General features: G+C 40.4%; 1 protein-coding gene across 2 annotated transcripts; it reads right to left on the bottom strand.

Annotated features, from left to right (window-relative positions):
* Positions 1-2,692: 2,692 nt before the first annotated feature.
* On the bottom strand, positions 2,693-26,887 carry LOC311608727 (general transcription factor IIH subunit 2). Of its 2 annotated transcripts, none has more exons than XM_084801363.1 (16): positions 26,772-26,887; positions 22,222-22,299; positions 21,278-21,355; positions 20,933-20,969; positions 20,471-20,557; positions 17,933-17,983; positions 17,531-17,585; positions 13,635-13,740; positions 12,083-12,173; positions 11,865-11,952; positions 11,120-11,227; positions 9,444-9,507; positions 7,706-7,809; positions 7,018-7,120; positions 4,121-4,160; positions 2,693-2,949 (listed from the first exon to the last, which is right to left on the bottom strand). In XM_084801363.1, exons 2-16 carry the CDS (start codon positions 22,275-22,277, stop codon positions 2,830-2,832), a joined length of 1,188 nt encoding a protein of 395 aa, XP_084657489.1. In that variant the 5' UTR covers positions 22,278-22,299; positions 26,772-26,887; the 3' UTR covers positions 2,693-2,829. The 2 variants fall into 2 exon arrangements, with proteins under 2 accessions (XP_084657489.1, XP_084657490.1); XM_084801364.1 differs by lacking the exon at positions 26,772-26,887 and adding an exon at positions 26,511-26,708.
* Between the last annotated feature and the right edge of the window lie 202 nt (positions 26,888-27,089).

Genomic DNA, 27,089 nt, shown 5'->3' with positions numbered 1-27,089 from the left:
GATTACCACCACTTTTCTGCACCCAACACCAGCTAAATTCTTCCTTCCTGGTGGCATAAACACTTCCCTTTGTCCGAGAGACTGTTGACACCTCTCTGGTTCACTGGGAGTGGAGGTACCCAACCCCAGTCCTCCTTGCTGACCTACAACTCGGTTTGTTCCCATCGGGTAAGCTTTCAGATGTAGCTTCTCCCCCAGTTGTCCTCGCTGTCCGCAGCCGCTGTCCAAATCCCGGTGCACTAGGTAACTACATCCTTGGGGCCAGCTCATCCACCTTCGAGCTATGCTCTTGGTTGCTGGTCAGGGATGATGAGCTACTGACCAGTTGGTACCTGTTTTTCCTGGGTCACTATCCGTTTTGGGGGACACTCTAATGAGTTACTGACTTCACCTCCCCACGGAAAATGTCCAGACACCTATTCCTCCTAGCATGCCTTTGGGATGTCTTTTAGAGACTCTCAAATCCCTACGCCCACATTAAGGGTTTCTAAGCTTACATGCCTCTGCAACCAAACTTGGACAGATCCAACACTAAATAGTTTTAATTATTGCCAGTAGTTGGGTAAAATGAAAGGAAGCTCCCTATATCCAAACCTTTTCTTTGCTCTCCCATGTTCAAGCCTTTCTAGGGTAAAATGGAAGGAAGGTTCCCGTGTCTAAAACTTTTCTTTCATCTCCCAAAAATTTCAAGCATTGTCAGCATTGTCTCTTTCCTTATTTTCAAGCCTTCTCTCTTTGCTCTCCCAAGAGTTTCAAATGTACACCTAAAGGGAATTTTCTCCCTAACCTACCAACTTTGTCTTCTACCCACATATATGTTTCAATATCCTGCCAGACTTCCTACATCTGGGACATCATCAAAGCAGCTACCCACACGTACTCCGGTCCAACCTCACAGATCATGTCAGCTGGACCTGCATTGTTCCTCCTAGCTGGACCTGCATTGCCCTTCCCAGCTGCAGATGTTCTCAGACCCTGGACAGCAAATACAACAAACAGCCTGTTCTTCTGGAACCTAGCCAACATTTCAGCCTTTTAAACTCCCTATCGCCACCCTACTGTCAGCAGGAAGTAGTTAAGACAATTATTTCGCCTGTCATCCATTTACAAAATGCTGAGATGGTGTGATCCAGGTCCGGGACAAACAGCTCCAGGTTCCCCCAGCACTTGTTGGTTCCTATCTGCTGCAGGACATGGCTGACACAGCCTGTCCTCTACCCTGAACTTTCCGGGCAGAACTTTTCCTTCCTCTTTACCATGTAATCTGGACACTTTGTTGCTATTGCTTTTCTCTCTCTCTCTCTTTTCCCCTTACATGGCAACCAAAAGCTGCTTCCAGTGAACCTACATTTATATACTTTAACTTATATAAAACAATCCAACATTGCTCGTTTTTTAATTATAGGAAAAGGTAGGAACGTTAGAGTTCTGCTCCAGTCTCCCTACCTGTGATGCCAGGGGGCGTGGCCCTGCCCAGAGCCATATAAAAGGACAAAATCTCCACATGGTCTCTCTTCTTATTCTTCCTCCCTCTCCCTCCCACCACCCCCCCTCTCTCGGGGGTACCCCTCCCCTCTTCCCTTTTCTCCCCATGCTTATTTAATAAACTCTTCTACAACATAATGTGTGCTGTCTGGTACCTTATCTTATACAATTGGTTTTCATACCTTGAATGTATTACCTGTTTTCGTGGATTTTTCAGTTTGGGTGGTGGATGAGTACATAAAAATTCATTCAATAGTTAAGTACAAAATCCAGTGTGAGGCTTTATACCTTCTGTTCCAACTAGCTACTCAAATCATAGAGAAGTTCACTGAGTGGTATACTGTTTGGGTCTGGTTAATTTGGGTATGAGATTCTTCTTTTTATTTGCAGTGCATTTTTATAATAAAAAAAATTAATTTTAAAAAATACCACTAAGTCTAGCCTCAGTGAATATGAATCCTAAGAGAAACATCCATTACTTTTGTACATTGGACTCTGGTCACTTTAGTGTGTGTATGTGTGTGTGTGTGTGTGTGTGTGTGAGAGAGAGAGAGAGAGAGAGAGAGAGAGTGTGTGTGTGTGTGAGAGAGAGAGAGCGCATGCGCGCATGCACTTTTTTTCCTTAAAGAGCATATTTTGGAGCTGCAGAGATGGCTCAGTGATTAAGAGCACTTGCTGTTCTTGCACAGGACCTGGGTTCAGTTCCCAGCACCCACACTGGCCAGTTAACTCCAGGTCCTTTTAACTCCAGGTCCAAGAGATTTAATGCCCTCTTCTGACTCCTATGGGCATCTATACTTAGGGTAAACACAAGCTCATGTAGACACTCACACATGCATGTAAATAAAAAAATATTTTTAAAAATTGAGATGACCGGCTGGGCGTGGTGGCGCACGCCTTTAATCCCAGCACTCGGGAGGCAGAGGCAGGCGGATCGCTTTGAGTTCAAGGCCAGCCTGGTCTACAAAAGTGAGTCCAGGATGACCAAGGCTACACAGAGAGACCCTGTCTCGAAAAACCAAAAAAAAAAAATTGAGATGACCTAAATTTAATCACTATAAGTAATTTATATATAATAATGAGTTAGACTGACAATGACTCAAAATAATAGAAAACAAAATTGAATTTTTATGCATACCTATGATAGAATACAAATAAAAATGCATTCCTATGATAAAATACAAACAAAAATACTATACTTTCATAGAAGTTTCTTAATTAGATTATTCATGTTTTCATGTTTTAATTAGAGAATCAGTTTATTCAAAGAATCATTTTATTTATAGTTACAAGTTTTTTGGTTGTTTTTTAACCCACTCAATGTGTATGTGCTACATGTTAAGATCAAATACCTGAAGGAGTTGGGATCTTATGAACACAGCCAGGACAACAGTGGAGAGAGTCATGAACAAAAACATCACAGTCCACACAGAAAACATTGTGGCACACTGTGCAGACATAGACCTATAATGAAAGGAGAAAGGTAAATCAGCAAAAATGTCTCCAAAAGTTACATAGAGCACAGCCAAAAGACATTTATCTCAGTTGCCTTGCTCACTATATTCTTATCAGTTTTTCCCTACCCCTGCATACCTTATTACTTCCAATGTATTAAATCTAACACAATTTTCTCAAACCTAACACATTTTCTTTCCTCTTAAGCTAGTTCTTAGGAGTGAAGAGTAAAGAGTGACTCTTTGGGGGGGGGGGGGGGGAACAGCTACCCTACCAGTACCAAGGGATATAAATTTAATTTAAAAAAAACTCTTCATACTTACTTTATTTATTTACTTATTTATTTTTAAGAGGTGGGACTACATTGCCTAGTCTATTCCTGAACTTAAGATCCTCTTGCCTCAGCCTCCTGGGCAGCTAGACATTACACACCTGTTACTGCACCTACCTTAATAAAACAGGTTTATTTGTGAGAGCAAGCAGGGCATGGTAGCACAAGCACTCAGGGTGCTATCATGGCCAGCTCTAAACTCTGCTGTGCCTTAAGATGAGAGCTCACTAGGCTTCCCAGGCTGGCCTTCAATTCCTAGGTTCAAGTGTTTTCTTTGCCTTACCATCCCAGTAGGTGAGATTATAGGCACATGCCACTGCACCTGGCTCTGTCTTCAAAAAAAAGTTTAAAATATTTTATTATTGGCACAACTTTTTATTTATGAAACCACAGTGCTAATTTCAAAATAAGTTATAATAGACTCTAAAGCATAACACTATATTTAACATTTCTTTTTTTAAATGCAATTCAGCTTAGAAAACTGAAGAAAAATTATTAAAATATCTCTGTAATAAAGTAAGAATGAGAATGACAAAACTATTTAAATTAGCCGGGCAAGGTGGCATACACCTGTAATCCCAGCAGAGGCAGGCGGATCTCGGTGAGTTCAAGGCCAGCCTGGTCTACAAAGGGAGTCCAGGACAGTCAAGGCTACACAGAGAAACCCTGTCTCTAAAAACAAAAACCTATTTAAATTACTTTGTTCCCATTTTACCTCTACCTACTTATTGTCTTTATACAACCAGACATAAGCCTGGCCTTCAATAATCTACTCATAACTTATTATGGTGTCACTATCTTGATATTTCTTATGTATTACTTAATGTTGATTAAGGCTAATGAACTTACATGTTGGTCTTTCAATTCCCCCTGACATCCATAGCAAAATCTGAAAAAAAAAAGTTTGGTGTTTACTCATTAAAATACTTCAGCAGAATCTTAGTACCTAGAATCATTTAATAAGTAACTGCATTTACATGTGACTTTTAGGGAGAGCTTTAGGAAGTCAATAGTTCCTTTTAACCTTACAGGGCTAGAGTACTCTCGTCATTGCCCAGTCTGTTGTCCCTTGCAGTATATCCAATAACCCTGTTTATATTCCTAAGAACAAGAAAAATTATTCAATATACCCAGGTCAACACATAACCCAAAATCTAGTTCTTATTTTCATTATGAATAAATATACGCATGCTTGCTAAACTAGAATTCTATAAAATCTGATCCCTACAGAAAGCTATTTGAGTTACTATTATTCACTTCTCCCAAATATGGTAGATAGCAGTGTGTCCAGATGAGCATCAAGGAATCTGTTACATATAATAGATTCCTGGGGCTTTGTTTTCCAGGACCAGTTTAAAGAAGCTTGTTCTTGAAACTGGGGCTAGTCTATACCTCGGTGGTAGAGTACAAGCATAGCATGTACAAGGCCCTCAAGTCAAGTCAGTACACAGCACCATCCCTGCCCACAGGCTCCTGGAACTCATTACAAGACAGTAGTCTCAGCACACCTTTAATCCCAGGAGAGGCACATGGATCTCAGAGTTTGAGGCAATCTGGTCTACAGAGTGAGTTCTAGGACAACCAGGGCTACATAGAAAAGCCTGGAGGGGGCTGCAGAACAGGATAACAAAACAACAACAACAGCAACAACAAAACCACTAACAACCTTTATGTTACTCTCTCCACTTTGTTTCTACCACCTCTGAAGTACCTTCAAAACTTTTAACAGAGGTCAAAAAGATGGCTTAGCAGTTGAAAGCATGTGCTGCCATTCCCAGTACCTACGTCACAACCTCTAACTCCAAAGGGTTCCAACGCCTCTAGCCTCCGCTAGACCCTGTACTCACATGCATACATCCACACATATACACAAAGGCGAAAATAACAAAATCATTTTTTAAAATTTTAACTAACACACTTATAAGTATGCAATTTTAAACTATAAGTACTAGCTATGAACCTCCAACTACGGAAGAATTTTTCTTTTAACCTACTTGACATAATGTGTACATGTATATAACTAATGTTATTTCTTTTTATTTTCTTTCTTTTACCCAATTCAAACTCAGTAAGATACTGTCTCTTACTGACCCTGGAGCTCACTGACTAGCTATACTAGTTGGCCAGCAAGCCCTAGGAATCCTACACATCCCCAGTGCTAAGATTATAGGCACACGCTGCTGGGCCCAGCTTTTTACCTGAGTGCTGGGGACCTGAACTCCAGACCTCTTGTTTGCATAGCAAGAGCAAACACCTGACCAACTGGGCCCATCTCTATAGCCCCTAATTTTCTTCTTCTTTTAAAAAGACGTTTTTGGTAATAACTAATTCCAAGCTTCCTTTCCTACATAATCGACACAATTCAGCTCTACTCTTTCCCTGAGTAGTCTAAACAGCCTCTGAATACATCTATTGCTTTCATCCCCTCTAGACATCTTTCTTGGAGAATTCTGACTTTCCAAAACAAGATTTACTATTGTCCCTGATAACTCATATAACTTTTGACTCAGCAATTATACCTGAGCATTTGTTATGCATATTCTTGTACAAATATTCAGAGATACAGACATAGGCACTAGTTGTTCATAGCAAAGAAATGATCTTAAATATTCAGGAGGAAGCAATTAGTTATACAAGCCGTAATAATACACTCTTGAAATATGATGCAATTTCAAAAACAATAGGCTGATCTAGACATGCTTGTTTGAAATTACTTTTTTGCATATGTAGTATATGTGTGTACATACATGCAGAGGCCAGAGGTTGATGTAGGATGTTTTCCCCAATCATTCTCTATCTTGTTGGGGTTTTTGTTTGTTTGTTTGTTTGTTTGTTTTTTCCCTTTTTTTTTCCTCTTTTTTTTCTCTATCTTGTTTTAAGAAACAGCGTCTCTCATTGAACCTGGAGCTCCCTGGATGGCTAGGCTAGCTGGGCAGTGAACCCCTGGGATCTTCCTGTCTCTGCCTTCCAATGCTGAAATTACTAGAATGTGAGGCCATGTTCAGCATTTTTTATGTGGGTGCCCAGTATCCAAAGTCAAGTCTTCACACCTACATGGTAAGTATCCTTACCCACTGAGCCATCTCTCCGTCAACGTATTAAATTTCCTCTACCCTGCCTTTAAGTGGGAAAAATGAGGAATGGATGGATAATCACTTGGTGGTTGAAGGTTCCCAAATGATGATCCTCTTGAAATAGAAAAGATTCATTTCCTAGAAATCTAACATCCACTAACCAGGTCTCCTTCAGGCTTTCCTACTGGACATGCCACACAAACAACAGTCAGAACCGACCCACAGGTCCAGCTTATGCTGAGCTAGCTTCTTCTCTTCTGTGATGCTCAGGAGAGACAGCTGTTAGACATTTAGGGGGTGGTTGTTAAGGTACTGACAGCTGAGAACTGGCCATCAGCAAGACCATTTTATCAAAGAAATCAGCAAATACAGGCATAGAACCTCGTAGGCTGGAAGTGTAGGCAGTTGTATAGGTGCTGGGAACCCAACCAGGGTGCCCCCCAAAAGCAGTGCACACTCCTAACCAGTAAGCCATCTTTCCGGCCCCCACCAACTCCCACTCCCCACCAAGCCAAGATACCATCACTCCTAACCACAAACAGATAGCTAAAAATACAGAGTATTCTACATTTCATTTCCTATATTAGAAATTTTACAAATTAATGTGGCTTTAAGGTGATAATTGTGTCAAACATTACCACTGTAACTTAAAATTAATCAAAACTCATATACCTTTCTCCTTTATACTCTTCTAAGGGAATTTCTTGAAAAGCATCCAAAGGAAACAAATGATGGTAAGATCGTGCCAAATGAGGTGCAGACACCAAAGTAAGGCCTAATGCACAAAGACAGAAACATTAGTATGCCTAAACTCATAACAACAATGGCTAAAAAGTCAAACGATATACTTAGGAATGCTTTCAGGTGTTTTCATGTCAATTTTCTAGTGATGGGGATCAAATCTAGAAAAGCTGTCACTATACATATATATCCCGCACTCAAGCATCTTTGGGCCCCTGAGTGTTTCTTACCTGAAGCCATAAAAAGAGATTTCATGATAGAAGTCATACTGTCACTAAATGCATGACCTCACTTGAAAAAGTATTTATTTATAAATGAAAGAAGATCTTAGAATTATATCATTTTAATTCTTCATATGTAATGATTCTACAAGGGTTAAGAGCCAAAAATATCTATTAAATCTATTATAGTGCTTTTAAAGAATACTTAGGAAAAAGAGAATCAGGAGACTTCTATAATGCTGTTTATTCTTAAAAGTACGTTTCTGGGCCTTCAATGGAAAAAGCAATCTACTTCCTTTGTACAAACAAGAGTCAACATTTATGCTTATTTCAGCAGCTACACAGACAGAAAGTTATTTAATGCTAATTTCCTTAGAAAAGACTACTAGGATTCTTACCACATATTTTACATTCAACAGGAAGCTCACAGTACTTTGCTCGACACTGTGGGCAGAAATAGCCTCCCAATGTAAGCCCTGGCTCAGTGCTATTATCCAAATGCCTGTGGGAGAAAAAAAAAGTTATTTTTAAAAGGTGAAAAGGTATGTATGTAGCTCAATCCCAGTACTCAGAGTGCAGAGGCAGATCTCTGAGTTCCAGGCCAGCCTGGGCTATATAGTAAGACCCTGTCTCAAAAGATAATATAAATTAAATTAAATTTTATTGGAGAACATGTATGTCTTGTTGCTCATTAATGCTGTTCTTTTTTTTTTTCTGTCTTCACTTTTATTTTAAAGTTTTGCTATTTGTCTTTGAACTATTTATTTTTCACTAATCTGTTAGTCCATGCAGTGTGTTTTCTTTTCTTTTTTTTTTTTTTTAAAGATTTATTTAATTTTTAAGTGTGTGTATGTGTGTGTGTGTGCACACGCGTGCACGTGTGTACGCGCACATGAGTGCAGGTGCCCTTAGAGACCAGAGGTGTTATATCCTCTGGACCTGGAATTACAGGAAGTTGTGAGCTGCCCAATGTAGGTGCTAGGAAGAAACCTTTGGTCCTGTGGAGGAACATTATTGATCTTAACTCTGAGCCGTCTCTTCAGTCCCTCCCGTTACTATTCTTCGTTTCTGGAAGTTTGGTTTGCGTTCTGCTTCACTTACAGACTTAGAGAGCGTGTTTACACTGGCTATTTCATCTGTCATCTACTAGTTCTAGCAAGTGCTTCCTGGCCCTTCCCCTTCGACGGTTTTTCCTTGCTGTTCTCATTCTCTCATACTCTCTCTCCCCCATCTCCCAGCCTCCTTCCCCATCTCCCAGCCTCCTTCCCCATCTCCCAGCCTCCTTCCCTCGCTCCTTCTCTGGTTCCCTCTCTTCCCGGTGTCCCTATATAACCCAAGCCAGCCTTGAATTTGCCAGGATCCTCTCTCCTCAGCCCCACGTGCTGTACAGTTGGCTGCCAGTCGTTTCTGCATGCTGTAAGATACTGTAAATTATATTGTTCTGGGTGCTAACTTTTTTCTCCATAAATTCTCAGAGCTTTGTTTTAAAATAAAGTAACAAGATACTTACTGATCTATTCAAATTTTATTTTAAGCACCATTAGTCTGGTCTAGATAAGCCACTTACCTAATCTGTCCGCATTACCATAGGCTTTATCTGATGTCTCTTCTGCAACTGAGAACTGAACCTCAGCCTCATGCACAAGAGTTAAGCACTCTGCCCTGAGCTCTCCCTGCAGCCCTCCTTTCTCTTTTGATTCTAGAAGAGTCTTACTAAGGTACCCAAGGACCCACCAAGGTGAACTTTTTTCTTTTGTTTTTTTACCTTCTACTCCATTTTTATCATTAGGATAAACAAGTAAATACATCTGCTCACATCTGCATTTTAATTTTATCTTTTTATGGCTTTTATAAATATATTCTATAGCTCAGAGTGACCTCAAACTCAAAACTATCACCTTGCCTTAGTCTCCTGAAGTCTGGAATTACAGCCAGCAGGCCTGCCCACACCTTTAATTCAGATGACTGGTAACATGCTACCGACTTGTCCCTTGTCATCTTATTTAGTATATGTCCTGACTATCACAGCATAGAATATACAGAGAAGCTCATTTCACTTAGTGGCTATATAGATGGTATTAAGGTAAACTTAGAGGAACGAATTTTAAACGTGTATGACGACTGCTCTTTACTTACGCCATGCTGAAGGATGGTTTTGCATCCTGATCAGACAAAGAAGCAATGGTATGCTGAGGGAACCCTTAACAGATTTAAAAAGAAAAAAAAAAGAATTAGTTTCTTTTTGTAGGCAAAGAACAGAACTTTAGGACTATGAATCTAAAAATATTCCTACCAGAAAGTCAAAAAAGTTGTATAAAAGCTCTTTCCTGCCTTTCAGGTAGCTCTGTGCCTATCATGGTTCATGGTATGATGAAACTCTAATTCCAAGGTATAAGAAAAAGGAGAGGAAAGGGGAATAATCTGTCTAAACATTTAACCTCATATTCCAAAATGTATAAATGTATTTTAGTTTAATAATATTGCTTTTAAGAATAGTTCATGTGTTTCATACAGTTTCTGATGCAATTAAATAAGCACTACATGATACAGTTTCTCTTTATCTAAGCATGTATTTCTGTTTCAATTTTTGAAATTTGAGGGGGAAGGTATAGGAGGAACTAGAGGAATAAATAGGACATAAATATTATCAATATGCCAGGCAGTACTGGAGCACACCTCAGGAAGCAGAGACAGGTAGATTTCTGTGAGTTAAGACAAGCCTGGTCTACAACCAAGGCTACACAAGGAAACCTATATAGAAAAACAAACAAACAAACAAACAAAAACTATCCTAAATACTTCATCTATATTAACTCAATCTTCCAAAAAAAAGCACAAGTACATACTAACATAGTTTATAAAAACAAACAAACAAACAAAACACAGGAAAGAGAAGTTACCAGTATCAGAAATGGCCAAAACAAAGGTAGAAAAGCATTTTCATTTCACTGGCATTTTAAAAAGCAAATTAAGCACCGAGATTATTTTTAAATGTTTTTTTAAGTTATACCTTCTAGACACATCAATATAGTATGTGCTCATTATGATAATTTTAGAAAATAAAGAAAGACCAAAATTCTATTAAATACCAGGTATAGGTGACTCACACCGTTAATCACAGCACTTGGAAGGTAATAGCAGGTGAAATCAAGGCCAGCCTGGTCTACAAAGTGAGTTCCAAGATAGCCAAAGCTAAATTTTTATAAGCAACCCTTTTCTACTCCCTAAAAACAAAACAAAACAAAACAAAACAAACAAAAAATTTGAACTATTCTGGCATATTTTGCTGTAACTTTCTGTCTTTCAGTTTGTATGACATACTTTGATTATATAATAAAGATTTTGTAGGGCTGAAGAGATGCCTCAGAGGTTTAAGAGTGCTGGCTGCTTTTCCAAAGGTCTTGAGTTCAATGCCTAGCAACCACATGGTGGCTCACAGCCATCTATAATGTGATCTGGTGCCCTCTTCTGGCCTGCAGGTGTACATGCAGACAGAACATTGTATACATAAATAAATAAATATATATATCTTTTTTAATAAAATAAAGATTTTGTAGCTTATTTTAAAAAATTTTTCTTTCTTTCCTTTTTTTTTTTTTCCTGATTTTTTCCAGACAAGGTTTCTCTGTTATAACAGCCCTGGCTGTATTGGACTCACTTTGTAGACCAGGCTGACCTCGAACTCAGAAAGATCCACTTGTCTCTGCCTCCCCTAGTACTGGGATTAAAGGCATGTGCCACCACACTCAGCTCAGAATACCTACGCCTACACCAAAGGAACACATTTAAATCAACACAGAAGAGACACATACCCATTCGAATGAGTGAGCACTCAGAGCTTGAGCTGGCAGGAGGAGGGCTCACGTGATGTGCTAACAACTCTTTGTAGTGGGTTTCATCTAAGATAACATGGTACGTGCCTAACAAGCAAAAGCAAATCACACCAGTCTTAAAGACAAGCACTTCTGTGTAAGTCTATGAAAGTATGAAAATATACAATTTCATAACCATATAAGGTAAATTATCACTTAAAAATAATTTAAGTTAAATGTCTCAATCAATTTCTTTAGGTATAATAGTAACTAGAATTAAAGCCAAACTACATAATCTTTATAAATTATTGCACATATTGAGATTACTAAGTATTTGAAAGTTATAACTCTAAAACACTGACCTACTGAGAACTCCTTGCATTTTAAATAGCTGCTTAGAAAATCAATGATATGTTTAAGATTACAGCTACAGGGGGCTGGAGAGATGGCTCAGAAGTTAAGAGTGCTGACTGCTCTTCCAAAGGTCCTGAGTTCAATTCTCGGCAACCACATGGTGGCTCACAACCATCTATAATGAGATCTGGTGCCCTCTTCTAGGTGTTGCCACACATGTGGGGAGAATACTATATAAATAATAAATAAATCTTAAAAAAAAAAAGATTACAGCTACATTTTGGTCTACAGACATAAAATGGTTTACATTCTATGCTGTAAACCATCCTACTTAGTTAATAAATTATTTCTTACACAGTAATTATAATTATTGAAGATAGCAGATATATACCACCAGTTTCACGAGCAAGTACAGTACAAACTCGAACCTCTGCAGACAATCCAATGACAGATACTCTAATTTTAGCTGTCTTCAGCGTCTTCATAAGATGCAAAAACATGAAAGATTTCAGAAGAAAAAGAAAAATACTTATGAATAATAACCTTGAAAAACAGTGATAAATTTACTGCAGAATTTTCCTTAGAGTCTAACTTGAGCTTTGGTCCTACCTTGATGAGATCATAAATATTAGACGGGTCACAAGTCGTAAGGCTGCTGAAGATGACTAGTACTTCTCTACTTGTATGTCCTGGCATGTGTCTATAAAGGGAAAAATACATTCCAAATGGTCAGACAAACTACACTAGCTAGGAATTTACCCAGAAGGGATCGTACACGTCCCTTCTTTTTTTTTTTTTTTTTTTTGTTTTGTTTTGTTTTGTTTTTTTGTTTATATGTTTAAGCTACAAAGAGGTCACAATTGTTAGTGAAGTTACAGCTAACTCATGATTATTATTTAGAATTAAATTCTAAATTTCAACCTCTCTCTCAGTAGAGTCTTACTGTATGTAAATAGCTCAGGTTGGCCTCAGGCTCATGAGCCTCCACCTTAGTGACTACAGTGCTGGAAATACTAGCTCACAATACATGCCTAGTCATTCAATTTAATCTCAGTTTTACAATTTTTTTTCTTTTTTCTTTTTGTTTCTTTTTGCGCCTGGACGTCTTAAAATTTTTTTCATAATTCTTGTGCACTGCTACAAATTTTGTTGTGTTTTTCTAAACCCATTACAGATATACTTTAACTGATAAAATATAATTTTAAAATAACCAACATAGGCTGGGCATGATGGCACACGCCTTTAATCCCAGCACTCAGGAGGCAGAGGCAGGTGGATCACTGTGAGGTCAAGACCAGCCTGGTCTACAAAGTGAGTCCAAGACAACCAAAGGTACACAGAGAAACCCTGTCTCGGGGGGAAAAAAACCAACACCAAAATAAACATCACACATGACATTAGAGTTTTCCTACTTAACTCTTGTTATAGCAGGCTCCATGGAGACCCATGTTAACATAGTTTCAATACAATTCAAAGAAAAATTCTGAAACAAGTATATATAATAATATAAACTGGATATGGTTGTGCACGCCTGAAATCTCAGGATTTGGGAGTGGAGAAGGAATAATCAGGAGTCCAGGTCATCTTCAGTTACACAGCAAGCTGGAGGGCAGCCTGAGCAACATGGAACATACAGTACCATCTTGAAGAAAGGGAGGAGGAGAAGGGGAAAGGCGAGTGGAAAGGGGAAGAAAGAAACGAAAAGGGCTGGAGAGATGGCTCAGCGGTTAAGAACACTGGCTGTTCTTCCAGAGGTCCTGAGTTCAATTCCCAGCAACCACATGGTGGCTCACAACCATCTGTAATGTGATCTGATGCCTTCTTCTGGCCTTCAGGGGTACAAGCCAGCAGAGCACTGTATACATAGTAAATAAATAAATAAATCTCTTTTTTTTTTTTTAAGAAAGAAAAGAAAAGAAGGAAGAAACAAAGAAAGAAATGGGGCCTGGAGAGATGGCTCAGCAGCTAAAAGCACATACTGTTCTTACAGAGGTCCAGAGTTCAAATCTCAGCATCCATGTTAGTCAGTTCATAACTGCCTGCATAGCTCCAAGGGATCTGTCACTGTCTGGCCAGCTGTGTTCATGTACACATTCACGCACACACATACACATAGAGATACATAATTAAAAATGAAATGAATACATTTTAAAATACTAACTTTAGGGTTTGCATAGCCATGCTTAAGGAATTATAGAGAGATGGTTCTCCATTACAGGCCATATCTACAGCTTTCTTCAAAGATGTTATGTGTTTCCTTGGGTTTCCTAAAGTAAAATGAAATAACTTTTAATAAAACACTATATATAAATGTGGAAAAGCATATTGTTTCTAAACTGTACAAATCTATGATTTTAAAGAACAGAATGCCTTCAATTTCTATTTTTATCAATTTGCATTTTTGTCAGAAGTCTTTAGTAAAAAGTCTCATTTATTTTGTTGTATGTTTTGTTTTGTTTTGTTTTGTTTGAGACAGGGTCTCATTATGTAGCTCTGGCTGTCCTGGAACTCACTATATAGACCAGGATGGCCTCAAACTCCAAGATCTACCTGCTTCTGCCTCCCAAATGCTGAGATTAAAGGCATGCCCCACCACCCCAGCTCAACAGTCTCATTTCATACAGAAAAGGAGATATATATATATATATAATGTATTTATATATATATAATGATCATATATGACTATTTGGAGAGGATAACTTATCAATTGATTCCTTTGGGAAATGTGTATTTGATTCCTTATGGCCAGAGTAAAGAATTATTACTCAACAAAGTATGTCATCTCCCTTATGTGTTCTGGGAAAAAAAAATTATAGATAGATAGATAGATAGATAGATAGATAGATAGATGGGTGTAAAATCTGTATCCATTAATACACATTTAAGGGGCTGAAAAGATGGCTTTGAGGTTAAAAGCACTGTCTGCTCTTCCAGAGGTCCTGAGTTCAATTCCCAGCAACCATATGGTGGCTCACAACCATCTATAATATGATATAATGCCCTCTTCTGGTATACAAGTGTACATGCAGGGAGAGCATTCATATACATAAAAATAAGTAAATAAATATTTTTAAAATATGTACATTTAAAATTAATATTAATGTAGAGTGAATAATTTTTACTCTTTTGAAGTAAATGAAATATATCTATATTTTATCACTTGTCTATTACAAATTTGTATATTTCATCATTTGTATATTTCATCATTTGTAAGCTCAGTATTTTCATATTTTAGCATCTCTGAAACAGAAGACTTCAGTCTCTAGGCCAGACTAGTGTCAAAAATGAAAATAACAGTGAGAAGTTCCTAGAAAGATTAATAATATAAAAGATTAATTTTTATGTAGATAAGCAAAAAAAAAAAAAAAAAGCAGTGAGGTATAAGGTTTTTTTGTTTGTTTGTTTTTGGTTTCTCTGTGTAGCCTTTACTGTCCTGGTCTCGCTTTGTAGACCAGGCTGGCCTCGAACTCACAATGATCCACCTGCCTCTGCCTCCCAGTGCTGGGATTAAAGGCGTGCGCCACCACCGCCCAGCTGTGAGGTATAAATTTTTATTAGTGAACTAAAGACTTATAAAAATGCCACAATTCCATATTTTTCTTGGGAGAAGAAAACAAGCATTCACAAAGACTTACAAAAGGAAGGTTGTAATAAATAAGGAGCTGTACTCCTTCCGTGAGGTCAGGGAGGACTGAGAGCCTGTCTGAAGACACTGCTGCGCCTGCCAATACTTCTAGAACGGCTGACAGGCATCAGCTACACTGCTACAGATAGTGCATGGCTAACTGCTGGGCTTTCCCACCTTCTGCTCTGCTCTGCTGTGTTTGGGAGTATGAGACTGGGTCTTACTACATAGCTCAGGACAACCTCTAACTCTCTAGCCCAGGGTGGCCTGGAACCTGCAATTCTCCTGCCTCAACAGTGCTGGTAATACAGATTTGCATAACACCTGGCTTACTTATTAAATAGTTTTTGGTCTTTTCTGGTATTGTTTATTTTCACTTTCTAACAAATCCAAACCAGTGAGAAGACACAGACCCACCTAACGGTGGGAGTACTAGCACCCAAGTCTCCATCTCCTGGTTCTCTATCTACTTTCCCCACTACCATCCCACACAAAATATTTCTAAGTCCACTGTGTGGTGGGCACAGGGAAAATGCAGATTACCTCAGCATCAGCGTGGCTTACAACAATGGTCTGTCTGTAAGGAGGGAAGCTGTCCAAGAGGCTTATCAGAATCTCTAAAAGACAGTTCATCTTCTCAACACATGAATTCACTGGCCATCTATAGAAAATTGTTCTGAATCTGAGGGCAGGGGGCAAAGGAAAGAGTTGACTCTTCTCTTCTTCCTTGGAGGAGCTCTCCTTCCTCAATCATCTCCTAGTTAGTCTGTGGGTCTCACATCCTTCCATTCTGCTATGGACACGGCATGTAATCTAAGCCAAACACAAAACCTTTCATCTTCCTGTCCGACCCGAAAGCTGTTGGATACGCAGACCCTGAGTAAGGTCAATAGGAATCCTACTGAAGTTATAGTGACGCTATGGACCATGCTAGCCATATAAAATTGGGGTTATTAAAAGACATCATTCTTCTTAAGAGAATCAAGTTAGACAAAGCCGGGATCCCCAGAAACAAAAAATCAGGCCACCTTTGAATATATGCCAATTTCCTTTTTGCAGTAAATTACTTTGAGTTGGTTTTGTGCTTTTGTTTTTTTTAATTTTATCATGTGTACAGCTGTTTTGCCTGTGCATTATGTGGGTGCCTGGTGACCCTAAAGACCAGAAGAGAGCATCACATCCACTGGAAGTTACAGATGTGCCAACATGTGGGTGCCAGCAATTGAACTTGCAGCCCATGCGTAACTGCTGAGGAGCCATCTCTCCAGCTCCTGGTTCTGTTTCTTATGGCACTGGTGATAAAACCCAGGCCTTATTAAGGTCTACCCCAACCTTCCCTAAGACTATTTGGAGGGGATAACTGTTAATTGATTTCTTGGCCCACTTTTGTAAATGTCTGTTTGATTCCTGTGGCCAGAGTGAAGAGCTATTACTGAACAAAATACGTCACCTCCGTTATGTGTACTAGTAGAAAAGACTGAGAACCTAGTTTAAGGAATAGTATATTTTACAAATAAGAGTGATGAAATTTGTAATAGCATATATAATAAAAGTAAAAAAGCTGCCATTAGTTTTGTTGTTTTGGGTTTTGTTTTTGTTTTTTTCGAGACAAGGTTTCACTGTGTAGCCTTGGCTGTCCTAGAACTCACTTTGTAGCCCAGTCTGGCCTTGAACTCACAGAGATCCACCTATGGCTGCCTCCAATTGCTGTGATTAAAGGCATGTGTGACCACACCCAGCTGCCACTAGTATATTTTAAATTTTTTATTTGTTTATTTTATGTGTATGACTGCTTTGCCTACATGCATGTATGTGGTCAGAAAAGGGTGTCAGATGCCCTGGAACTGGAATAACAAACAGTCTTGAGCCCCTGTGTGAGTGCTGAAAACCAAACTCAGGCCCTCTGCAAGAACAAGAGCTCTGAGCTATTCATAAATAGCCCAATTCAACTTTTATCCTTTTTGCTTCTTAGACATTTTCTAATTTGAACATTAAATGAATTTTATTAACAGTTAACAATTGGGTGCTGGGGTGTTGGCACATGCCTTTAATCCCAGCACTTGTGAGGCAGAAGCAGGTAGATCGCTGTGAGTTCAAAGCCAGCCTGGTATACAGAGCGAGTCCTGGACAGCCAAGGCTACACAGAGATCCTATCTCAAAAAAAAAGTTAACAATGAGGTTATTTTAATATTTTCAGAATAAGAATATGTATTTAAATAAACATAGTAACTTCCAATGCAACACATCCAATACTTCAGACCTTAATTTGAAATAGTTAATAGTAGGTCCGAAGAGTTCACTAGAGAGTCAGTAAGTTGTTTCACCTAAAATGCACCAAGAAAAGTTTCACTTTACATATCAGGCAGCCACATGGACAAGATCAGAGTTAGGTAAGCCAGTCCTTGAGTCTTGTAAAGATGCTTTATGCATACCTGAGAGTTCAGTCAGTTTTTCAGCTCTTTTACTCTTAGTTACAATTATTCCAATCTCAAAACAAAAACAAAAAAATAATTATTTTAATATAATGAATTATTTCCTCCTGATAAAATACATTAACTATCAACTGGAAAAAAAAAGGGGAGAGAGAACATACGTGAAACTTTATCATGGTATATTTTGACAAATATAGCTATGGACTAACTATACATTATTAATACACAGTAGATGCTTAACTTTTAGAGTTATTTTGCTCTTCACTATTAAGTACACCAAAAATAGGTACATAATCTGGTTCCCTTAATACTTCAAAGACTATGTGCCCTATTTTTAAAAATAAACTATATTTGGCAGGAAAACAGAAAACTAGTTCTGAACTCTCCCATTTATCTACATACCTGACTGATAGGATTTTGATCAAAATATTCTTCTACAAAGTATTCCAACAACTGTTAAAAGAAAATTAAGGAAACATTACATAGAGGCAAAAGAGCAACAATAAAATGCCAATGCACCCCATATTAAGCAGCACTTCTCATGCCTTTGTTGGGGCAGACAGAGGGGCACCAGCTGAGACAGTGTCTTGCTGTGCATCCCTGGCTAGCCTCATCTCACTCCTACAGCAGGCAGGTCCTCCTACAGGGAACCCTGAGTGATGCTCCTCTCTCTGCCTCCTGAGCACTGGATTTTAGGTATGTAACACCACCGTTCTCAGTTTGTCATAAATTTTAAATACATTTTGAAAGTGTTTATTTGTAAAAACATAGTGAAAATCCACATGTGAGATGAGTAATAAGATAGACACAGCCGAGTTTAAAGATGAAGCTACATCAAGCACAGAGCCAGGTACCTGCTGTCCCAACTACATGGGAAGCTGAAACAGGAGTCTCCTGAGACAAGGAGCTTCGGGTCAACTGAGGAAACTTAGCAAGATCGGATCTTAAAATTCAAAACGAAAGCAAAAGCGAGAGAGAGAGGGGGGGGGGAACCCACTTGACTTTGTCTAAAACAACATACATAAGGAAAAGATAGCCGAGCGGTGGTGGCGCACGCCTTTAATCCCAGCACTCAGGAGGCAGAGGCAGATGGATCCCTGTGAGTTCGAGGCCAGCCTGGTCTATAATGCGAGTCCAGGACAGCCAAGGCTACACAGAGAAATCCTGTCTCCAAAAACAAAAACAAAAAAAAAGAAAAAAAAAGAACCAGCAGGGTGGTGGTGGCACTTGGGAGGCAGGGGCAGGCAGTCTCTGAGTATCTGGTCTACAGAGCTAGTTCTAGGACAGCCAGGACTACAGAGACACTGTCCCCAAAAACCAAAATAAGTAAGTTGGAAAACCATTAATGTGTTAAGTTGGAAAGAACAGATTCAAAAAAACCAAAGGAGAATGCAAGTCAGTTGGCGAGGGAATAACTAGCTCAAGCACAGCAGCTCTCACAACCCTTTCACAGGGCTCGCCTAAGACCATCGGCAAACACAGATACTACATTATGATTCACAACAGTAGCAAAATTACAGTCATAAAGTGGCCATGAAATAATGGTATGGTTGGGGTCACCACAACACGAGGAACTGTATTAAAGGGCCACAACATCAGGAAGGCTGAGAACCACTGATTTAGGGAAATAATAAACCAAAGCAACTACTTATTCAAGTTGTTTTTGGTTTTGTTGTGTTTTTTGAGACAAGGTTTCTTTGTTGTAGCCCAGGCTGTCCTGGAACTCACAGGGATCCACCTGCTTCTACCTCCAGAGTGCTGAGATGAAAGACATGTGCCACCACTGGCCAGCTTCAAGTCTTTTTTTAAAACAATATAACTTTTTATTATCGTGTTGTGTGTGTATGTGTGAGAACATGCACCACAGGACACTTGGGGAGGTCAGAGGACAACTTTCTAGAGTTGATGGCTTTTTCTCCTTTCACCAATTTTTATTTATTTATTTTATATTATGTTTATGGGTGTTTTGTCTGCATGATTATCTACGTACTGCATGTGTGCCTGGTGCCTGTGGGGGCCAGAAAAGGGCATTGGATCTCCTGAAACAGGCGTCACAGCCAGTTATGAACTGCCATATGGGTGCTGGGAATTGAGCTCGGGTCCTCGGGAAGAGCAACTAGTGAAACTTAGGTTGTCAGTCCTGCACAGCAAGCCTTTACCCACTGTTGGAGGTTGGTCTGATTTTGATGCTAATTACTGCTTGCTGTCTCTGACCCACCTGTACTATGCTAAGAGTCTAATCTGTTTGACCAATAAAGGGTCATCACACCTGGGCAAGGCAAATGGGACAGACATGGCTAAGGTTCCCCAGCTTGGGGAGACAGAGACTCTTAGGAAGAGAGACCAGAGGAGAAGAGAGGAAGGAGACTGCCATAGGTTAGGTGGAGGAAAAGCACATGGCCAGTGTGTATGAGGATTTGGCCCAGATGAAGAACATTAGCAAGTATTTGGGATTATGGCTGGGAGGTAGCTCAATAGACATTATTAAAAGCAGATGGCATGGGATTGGGTCAGGGATCCCATACCTGCCCCACTATGGGAGGTAGTTTAGAGGACTGATACCTGCCCTGCCCCAGGTTAACTAAGGCTATTTTAAAATATAGCCTTATTTACTGTGTCTTGCTTAATTGCTAGCGGGTTAGAAAATACTGTGGTAATAGTAATTATAGGCCTAATAATAAACATTATTAGGTCTTACTGGTAAATTAACTGCAACAACCCACAGAGGCACCTTGCTGACCCACTTGTTTGTTAAACCAAAAATGTGTGTGTGTGTGTGTGTGTGTGTGTGTAGGAGGACTAATTTAAAGCATACTCATGGAATAAAAGTCACTTTAGAAAATGATCTAGCAGCATTTTACTTACATTTGTTATTAATTTGGACAACAAAGCAAAACAACATGTACTGCACTTAGCAAGACATCAGTGAGTTCACTCTACCTTTAGAGTGCACGTCAGTCTGTTGGGCTTTAAATCTTGATCCTCCATTGTTCTCGAGCCATCCACCACGACATACAGGTGGCGCATCTACCAAAACCAAAAAAGGGAGAAAATTTCCAAGTACATTTTTTGAGTAAGAAGCAAAATTACCATTTAATATTCAAATATCCTAAACATACATTTTTTTAAAATATTTTTTTGCTTATTTATTATGTATACCGTGCACATCAGATCACATTACAGATGGTTGTGAGCCACCATGTGGTTGCTGGGAATTGAACTCAGGACCTTTGGAAGAGCAGTCGGTGCTCTTAACCATTGAGCCATCTCTCCAGCCCTAAACATACATTTTAAATATATTCTTTTTAAAAAATTGTAGTTTTACTGTTTATTCTGTCAAGTCAGAATATTTCTCTGATCCAAACTAGTTCTACACAAGTAAAAGAAAAAAACATAACATACCATTCCAAGTCGAACTTGTCCATGGTGCTCAAACACTCTGTTAAAATTACAAGAAATACTTTAATTGAACATCATATCTTACCAAAAACTCAATGAAACAATCAGTCTGTATTTTGAGTGAATCATTAACCTTTGGAATACACATCGGTATAGGCGGCACAGACAGTCTCTGAGGACCCTTTGCGGGGGGCAGGGCTCGTGGCTAGTTCTTTAGCCCTAGCCAGACAATTATGGATGACCTTCCCTTAGCAGGTAAAAAGCAGTGCTAAGGATGGCTACCTGGGGACAGAAAGGCTTCAAGAATGTATTTTCCTTTTGAAATTCTTTCTCAGAAGCAGTTCATACCTTTTCCTCTTTGCCTTGAAAAGAATATCTTCTATTGTAGCTTTAAGTGATCCAGTTTCATCTTCTTTAAGAATTTCCCTGTAAGCAATAATTATTTATTTTAACAAGCTAAAAATACTAACTCAATAAAAATCAAAACATACAGGGCTGGGGAGATGGCTCAGCGGTTAAGAGCACTAACTGCTCTTCCAGAGGTCCTGAGTTCAATTCCCAGTAACCACACGGTGGCTCACAAGCATCTATGTGATGTCACGCTCTCTTCTGGCCTGCAGGTGTACATGCAGTCAGAGCACTATATACATAATAATAAATAAACCTTTAAAAAAAAAACCAGGCCAGGCATGGTGGCATATGCCTTTAATCCCAGCACTTGGGAGGCAGAGGTAGGCAGATCGCTGTGAGTTCCAGGCCAGCCTGAGCTACAAAGTGAGTCCAGGACAGCCAAGGCTACACAGAGAAACCCTGTCTCGGAAAAAAAAAAAATTTCAAAACATACAGAGTTGTCTATGTATGTTCACAGCAGCACAATCCATGAGAGCAAAAAATTGGAACTGATATAAATGTCCATCAAATGCTGAATGAATAAACAAAAACATTACATAATAGTATATGAATACTATGCAACAGTTACAAAAAATGTACATGTTCATGAACGAGATTTGAAATTTGCATAAAAATGTACAAGAAAGGTGAATCTATAGATTGTAGATTCGTGATTGTCATGAGATGGTGGAAACAGAATGAATATAAAGGAACTTATCTTCATGATTAAAATGTTCTAAAAGTAGTTTATGACAAGTAGACAAAACAGTAAATTTTCTTTTAAAAAATTCATTGAAATGCAAATTGATATATATGACTTTTAACACATATAAAACACACCTTAATAAAACTGAAGTTAAGAACAACAATCTCCACAGCATGGACAGCTACATCCTACTCACCATGTTCTCTCATAGCCTCCTTCCCACCGCTTAGTTCTTTCCGGTTCATCATCCATGATGATATATAATTATTCAACCCTGTAAAAAAAATTAGATCACAAGCTTTCCAAAGATGGTTATTACAAAATGAATCTAACGACTTGCTAGTTAAGGGCAAAGCTTAAAATATCAGAGGGCAAAGTCATGTTATTCTTCTAGCCCATTCAGTGACTATTCTATGAAAATACAAAACACTCAGCTGGGCAGCAGTGGCACATACATTTAAGCCACCACTTCGGAAACTGTTGCAGGGTATTTGATCACATTGTGAACCCAAAATTGTGAACTCAAAACACCTGTTTCTTGTTGTGATGCGTGCTGGGGGCTGATCTGCTGATATGTATTCTGATGCTAATTACTGGCTCCAAGATCTTATTGTGTACACCTTGCCTAAAAAATTATTCCTGTTTGACCAATAAAAAGTTTAATTAGCATATATACATCTAGTGATATTACATCTACTTCTTTAATAATTAAGGACAAATTTTCTGGGGATGATCGCTCACAACTGTAATCACAGCTGGAGGATAGCGGCAAGTCTGAGAGCAGTGTGGTAAAAAACTGGCATCAGGTTTGGGGGTCTCCCTCCCCAACACATGCTCAGTTTCTTCTCTCATAAGGGCTCTTTAAATGCCAAGACACTAAGGATAGAGCCTATCCTCTAACATTGGCAGGGACCAAGATGGCCTGTTTTGGTAATGAAGACTATAAGCAATACTTTATCCTTCTTTTATAACATTGTTTCTATAGAGAAAGAAAAACGGGCTCCAGTGTAGCTCAGTTGAAAGAGCACTTGTCTAGTTTGCACAAAGCCCTCAGGCTGACCTCCAGCACCACATGACAAGGAGAGGTGGCACAGGCTTGTAATTCAGTGCTCAGTTGAGACAGGAGGATCAGAAGTTCAAGGCTGGGGTCACGCAGTGGTGAACTCCTTTCATCCCAGATCTTGGAAGAAAAGAGCAGGTGGATCTCTGTGGTTCAAGGCCATCGTGGAATACATGAGAGCCTGTCTCGGGGGAGAGGGTTCCTATAGACATAAGACCTGAGTCCTTATCCCCAGGACTCACATACAGACACATCTGTAATTCCATCCCTAAAAGATAGAAGCAAGAATGTGGTGAGGGAAGAGAACCTGGTGGCCAGCCAGTCTAGCCAATCACTGTGCTCCAGGCTCAGGACCTCAAAAAAGTGGAGAATAAAAAAGACACCACACAACATATACTAGACACACATAAACCACACACACAACATATTCACCAAAATAGAAAACATACACACATATTATGAGAGGAGTTATCATGTTAGTCTAATGAGTTTTTAGGACAAGATCTCACTATGGAGCCCTACTGGGCTGGAACCAGTCTCCCAAGTTCTATGGTTATTGTTGAGGCCCCTCTTTGACAGAGCTGCAGCCATTTCTGTATTCTTCTTGCTTTTGTTGTTATTTTTCTCTGTGTAGCCCTGGCTGTCCTGGACTAGATTTATAGACCAGGCTGACCTCAAACACATGGAAAACCAGCTGCCTCTGCCTCCCGAGTGCTGGGATTACAGGCATGAGCCACTACTGTCCGGCTTTGCATTTTGTTTTTAAGGCAAAATTAAGTTCAAAATTTTTTTTAACTTTTTACCTCTGCTTCCTAGAAGTAGTTATCCTTAGCTGACACTAATATTCCCTGACAGAGGGTCAAGTTATCCTACATTAGATGATTCAATGGTGTCATAATTCATACTTCACTACCCTGTGGCTGCACTCTGACTGCACCTTTGTTAACTACACACCTGGCTACACTCTGGATGTACTCTAAAAGACCCTAACCACCAGCCCACTCACCTCACTTGGGACTAATCAGCTTAAAATACTTTGTCTAGTTAGCCAAAATGCAATATTGTTTTGTACACTTAGCTAAAATGTTACCCGCCTCCTTCACTTCTGTTCTTTGTTTTCCTATAAAAAGACTGTCCTGAAAACAAGTAGTTGTCACAGGTAAGCTCCTGAGTCCTTGCTGTGGCCCGGATCAAACAGCTTAAAAAAGGTGTCAAATAAACCATCAATATCCCACTGAGATTGGTATTCAAGTGGTTTGTGTGGCAATTCTTTGGTTGGTTGGTTGGGTTTGTTTGTTTGTTTTTCAAGACAGGGTCTCTCTGTGTAGCCTTGGCTGTCCTGGACTCACTTCGTAGACCAGGTTGGTCTTAAGCTCACAGCAATCTGCCTGCCTCTGCCTTCTGAATGCTGGGATTAAAGGCATGCACCACCACGCCCACTTTTTGTAGCAATTCTTGTAATCTCCAGAACTGCGATGAGTCAGACAGCCCACACTCAGGAGGCAGAAGCAGCACAGTCTCTATTTTGTTTTGTTGAAACAGGGTCTCTCTATGTAGTCCTAGTGGCCTGGAAGTCACTATGTTCACCAGACTGGCCTCATCTCAGATGCTGGGATTAAAGGTGTGTGCCACCACACCCAGCTCTATGTTGAAGACAATGTGTGACAGACATAGCAGACTCTGTCTTAGAAAACAAAAAAATACACACCGAAAGAATAGTTCGCTAAGCCAGGTGGTGGTGGCATACATCTTTGATCCCAGCACTTAGGAGGCAGAGGCAGGCGGATCGCTCTGAGTGGGAGGCCAACCTGGTCTACAAACCGAGTCTAGGACAATCAAGGCTACACAGAGAAACCCTGTCTCAAAAAAAGCAAAACAAAACAAAATCGAAAACGAACCTCATCGTTTGTGTCAGGAAACTTGACAATTTGCCTTTAAAGGGTAAAACCTATCTCAGGCTGGCAAATGCTTGCCCAGAAACCTCCATGCCCAAGAACAGCTGCCAACACGGACAGGTCCTATCTGAAACCACAGAAGGAGAACTAAGACCAGGAAAGAATCCACTGAGCCTCTCACCCTCATGTAAACCACTCCCCCACCCCCCCACCCCCGCCTCTGCGATTCCAAACTGGGCTATAAAATGAGACTCAAGTCCCTCAAGGCCCAGGTGCCACAGCAAAGAGATGGTGGCCCATCTGTTGCTCTGATTAAAAAAACAATCCTGCCGGGCGGTGGTGGCGCACGCCTTTAATCCCAGCACTCGGGAGGCAGAGGCAGGTGGATCACTGTGAGTTCGAGGCCAGCCTGGTCTACAAAGCGAGTCCAGGACAGCCAAGGCTACACAGAGAGACCCTGTCTCGAAAAACTAAAAAGAAAACAAAACAATCCTGGGCTGGAGATATGGCTTAGTGGTTAAAAGCACACCCACATGGCAGCTCACAGCTATCTAGAACTCCAGTTGCAGAGATTCTGACACCTTCATACCAATGCAAATACAATAAAAATTAATTTAAAAATTTTTAAATGTATAAAAAACTATCCTGGCCGGGCGTGGTGGCCCACGCCTTTAATCCCAGCACTCGGGAGGCAGAGGCAGGCAGATCGCTGTGAGTTCGAGGCCAGCCTGGTCTACAAAGCGAGTCCAGGACAGCTAAGGCTACACAGAGAAACCCTGTCTTGAAAAACCAAAAAACAAAAAAAACAAAAACAAAAACAAAAAACAAAAAAACTATCCTGCAACCAGGCACTCAGGAGGCAGAAGCAGGCAGATCTCTGTGAGTTCAAGGCTAGCCTGGTCTACAAAGTGAATCCAGGATAGCCAGGGCTACACAGAGAAACCCTGTCTCAAAAAACAAAAACAAAAACAAAAACAAAACAATCCTGCTTCTGGAGATGCCTGTCTTTTATCTTTTATTTCCTTGTCGCCTCCATCAATTCCGATCTAAGAGATACCCTTCGTATCTTGAAAAACTAGAAGTGACAATAATTTTATAACACGAGCTATTTCAATACTGTAACTATCCTGGCGTCATCTGGCAAGCGTATTCGAGTACTGATCAGTGACAAAATTGAACATTCCGACACCTTGTTTTCTGCACTTAACTGTGAACATTAAAAATGCAAAAATCTGAGCCGAGGGTAGTGGTGTGGCGCACGCCTTTATTCCAAGAACAAGTGTGCGCGCGTGCACAAACACTTCCCATAATGTTACTTTAAAACTTTCAAAACGCGGTCCCCACCACATCAATATTTACTCCATCCTCTATTCTTTTGTTTTATTAGTTAAAACTCCCCCAACTGCAGAGACACTAATCCATTTCTTAGGATTTCAGCCATCACACCGATCCACCCCACCCCCCCCCAAAGAGAGAGAACTAGGAACCCCGCAGCGCGCAAGGCGACTGGCGAGGCTCTGCCCACCTTACCGTGCCCGCGGGCACGAGGACGAGCGACACAGGGTGATTCCCGTCCCTGTGTTTTAGAAATGGGCAGTTCTGGTGCTGGAAACTCGCTTCGGGTCTCACAGCCAACGGAACAAGGCAAACCGGAGCCCAGGCGGAGAGAACCAACGGTCCTCAGCCCGCAGCCGGACTCCGCGGGCGGAAGCCGCCGCCGGGCTCCCTGCACACGCCCCTCCCTCCGTCCTCCAGGTCCCCGCCACCCCCGAGGCCAGCCCAGCCTTGCACCTCGGTCCTCCGCTCCAGGCCCCTCCTGTCCGCCCTGCACTCGAGGCCTCCACGACCTCAGCGCTGCACCGGCCTCCACCTGCAGACTCAGCGGCCCTGTTGAAGAGACGGCCCTCACCGGAAGTGCCGTCAGTCAGGGAGCGCTGCCAAAATTCCTCCGCAGCGCGCTGGGGACACGCAAAATGTGTTCCGGCGGCTGCGGGCAGCTGCTGCCGGAAGGGGGACGTAGGGAGCAAATGATGCTTGGAGTCTTTGGAGAGACCCCTGAGGAGTCAGCACGCTGGCCAATAGGGGGTAAAGCTCTCCTGGTGGAGGAAA

The sequence above is a fragment of the Acomys minous genome (assembly GCF_964271855.1).
Source record: "Acomys minous genome assembly, chromosome: 11".
NCBI lineage: Eukaryota > Metazoa > Chordata > Mammalia > Rodentia > Muridae > Acomys > Acomys minous.
This window is presented reverse-complemented; position numbering and strand designations above follow the sequence as displayed.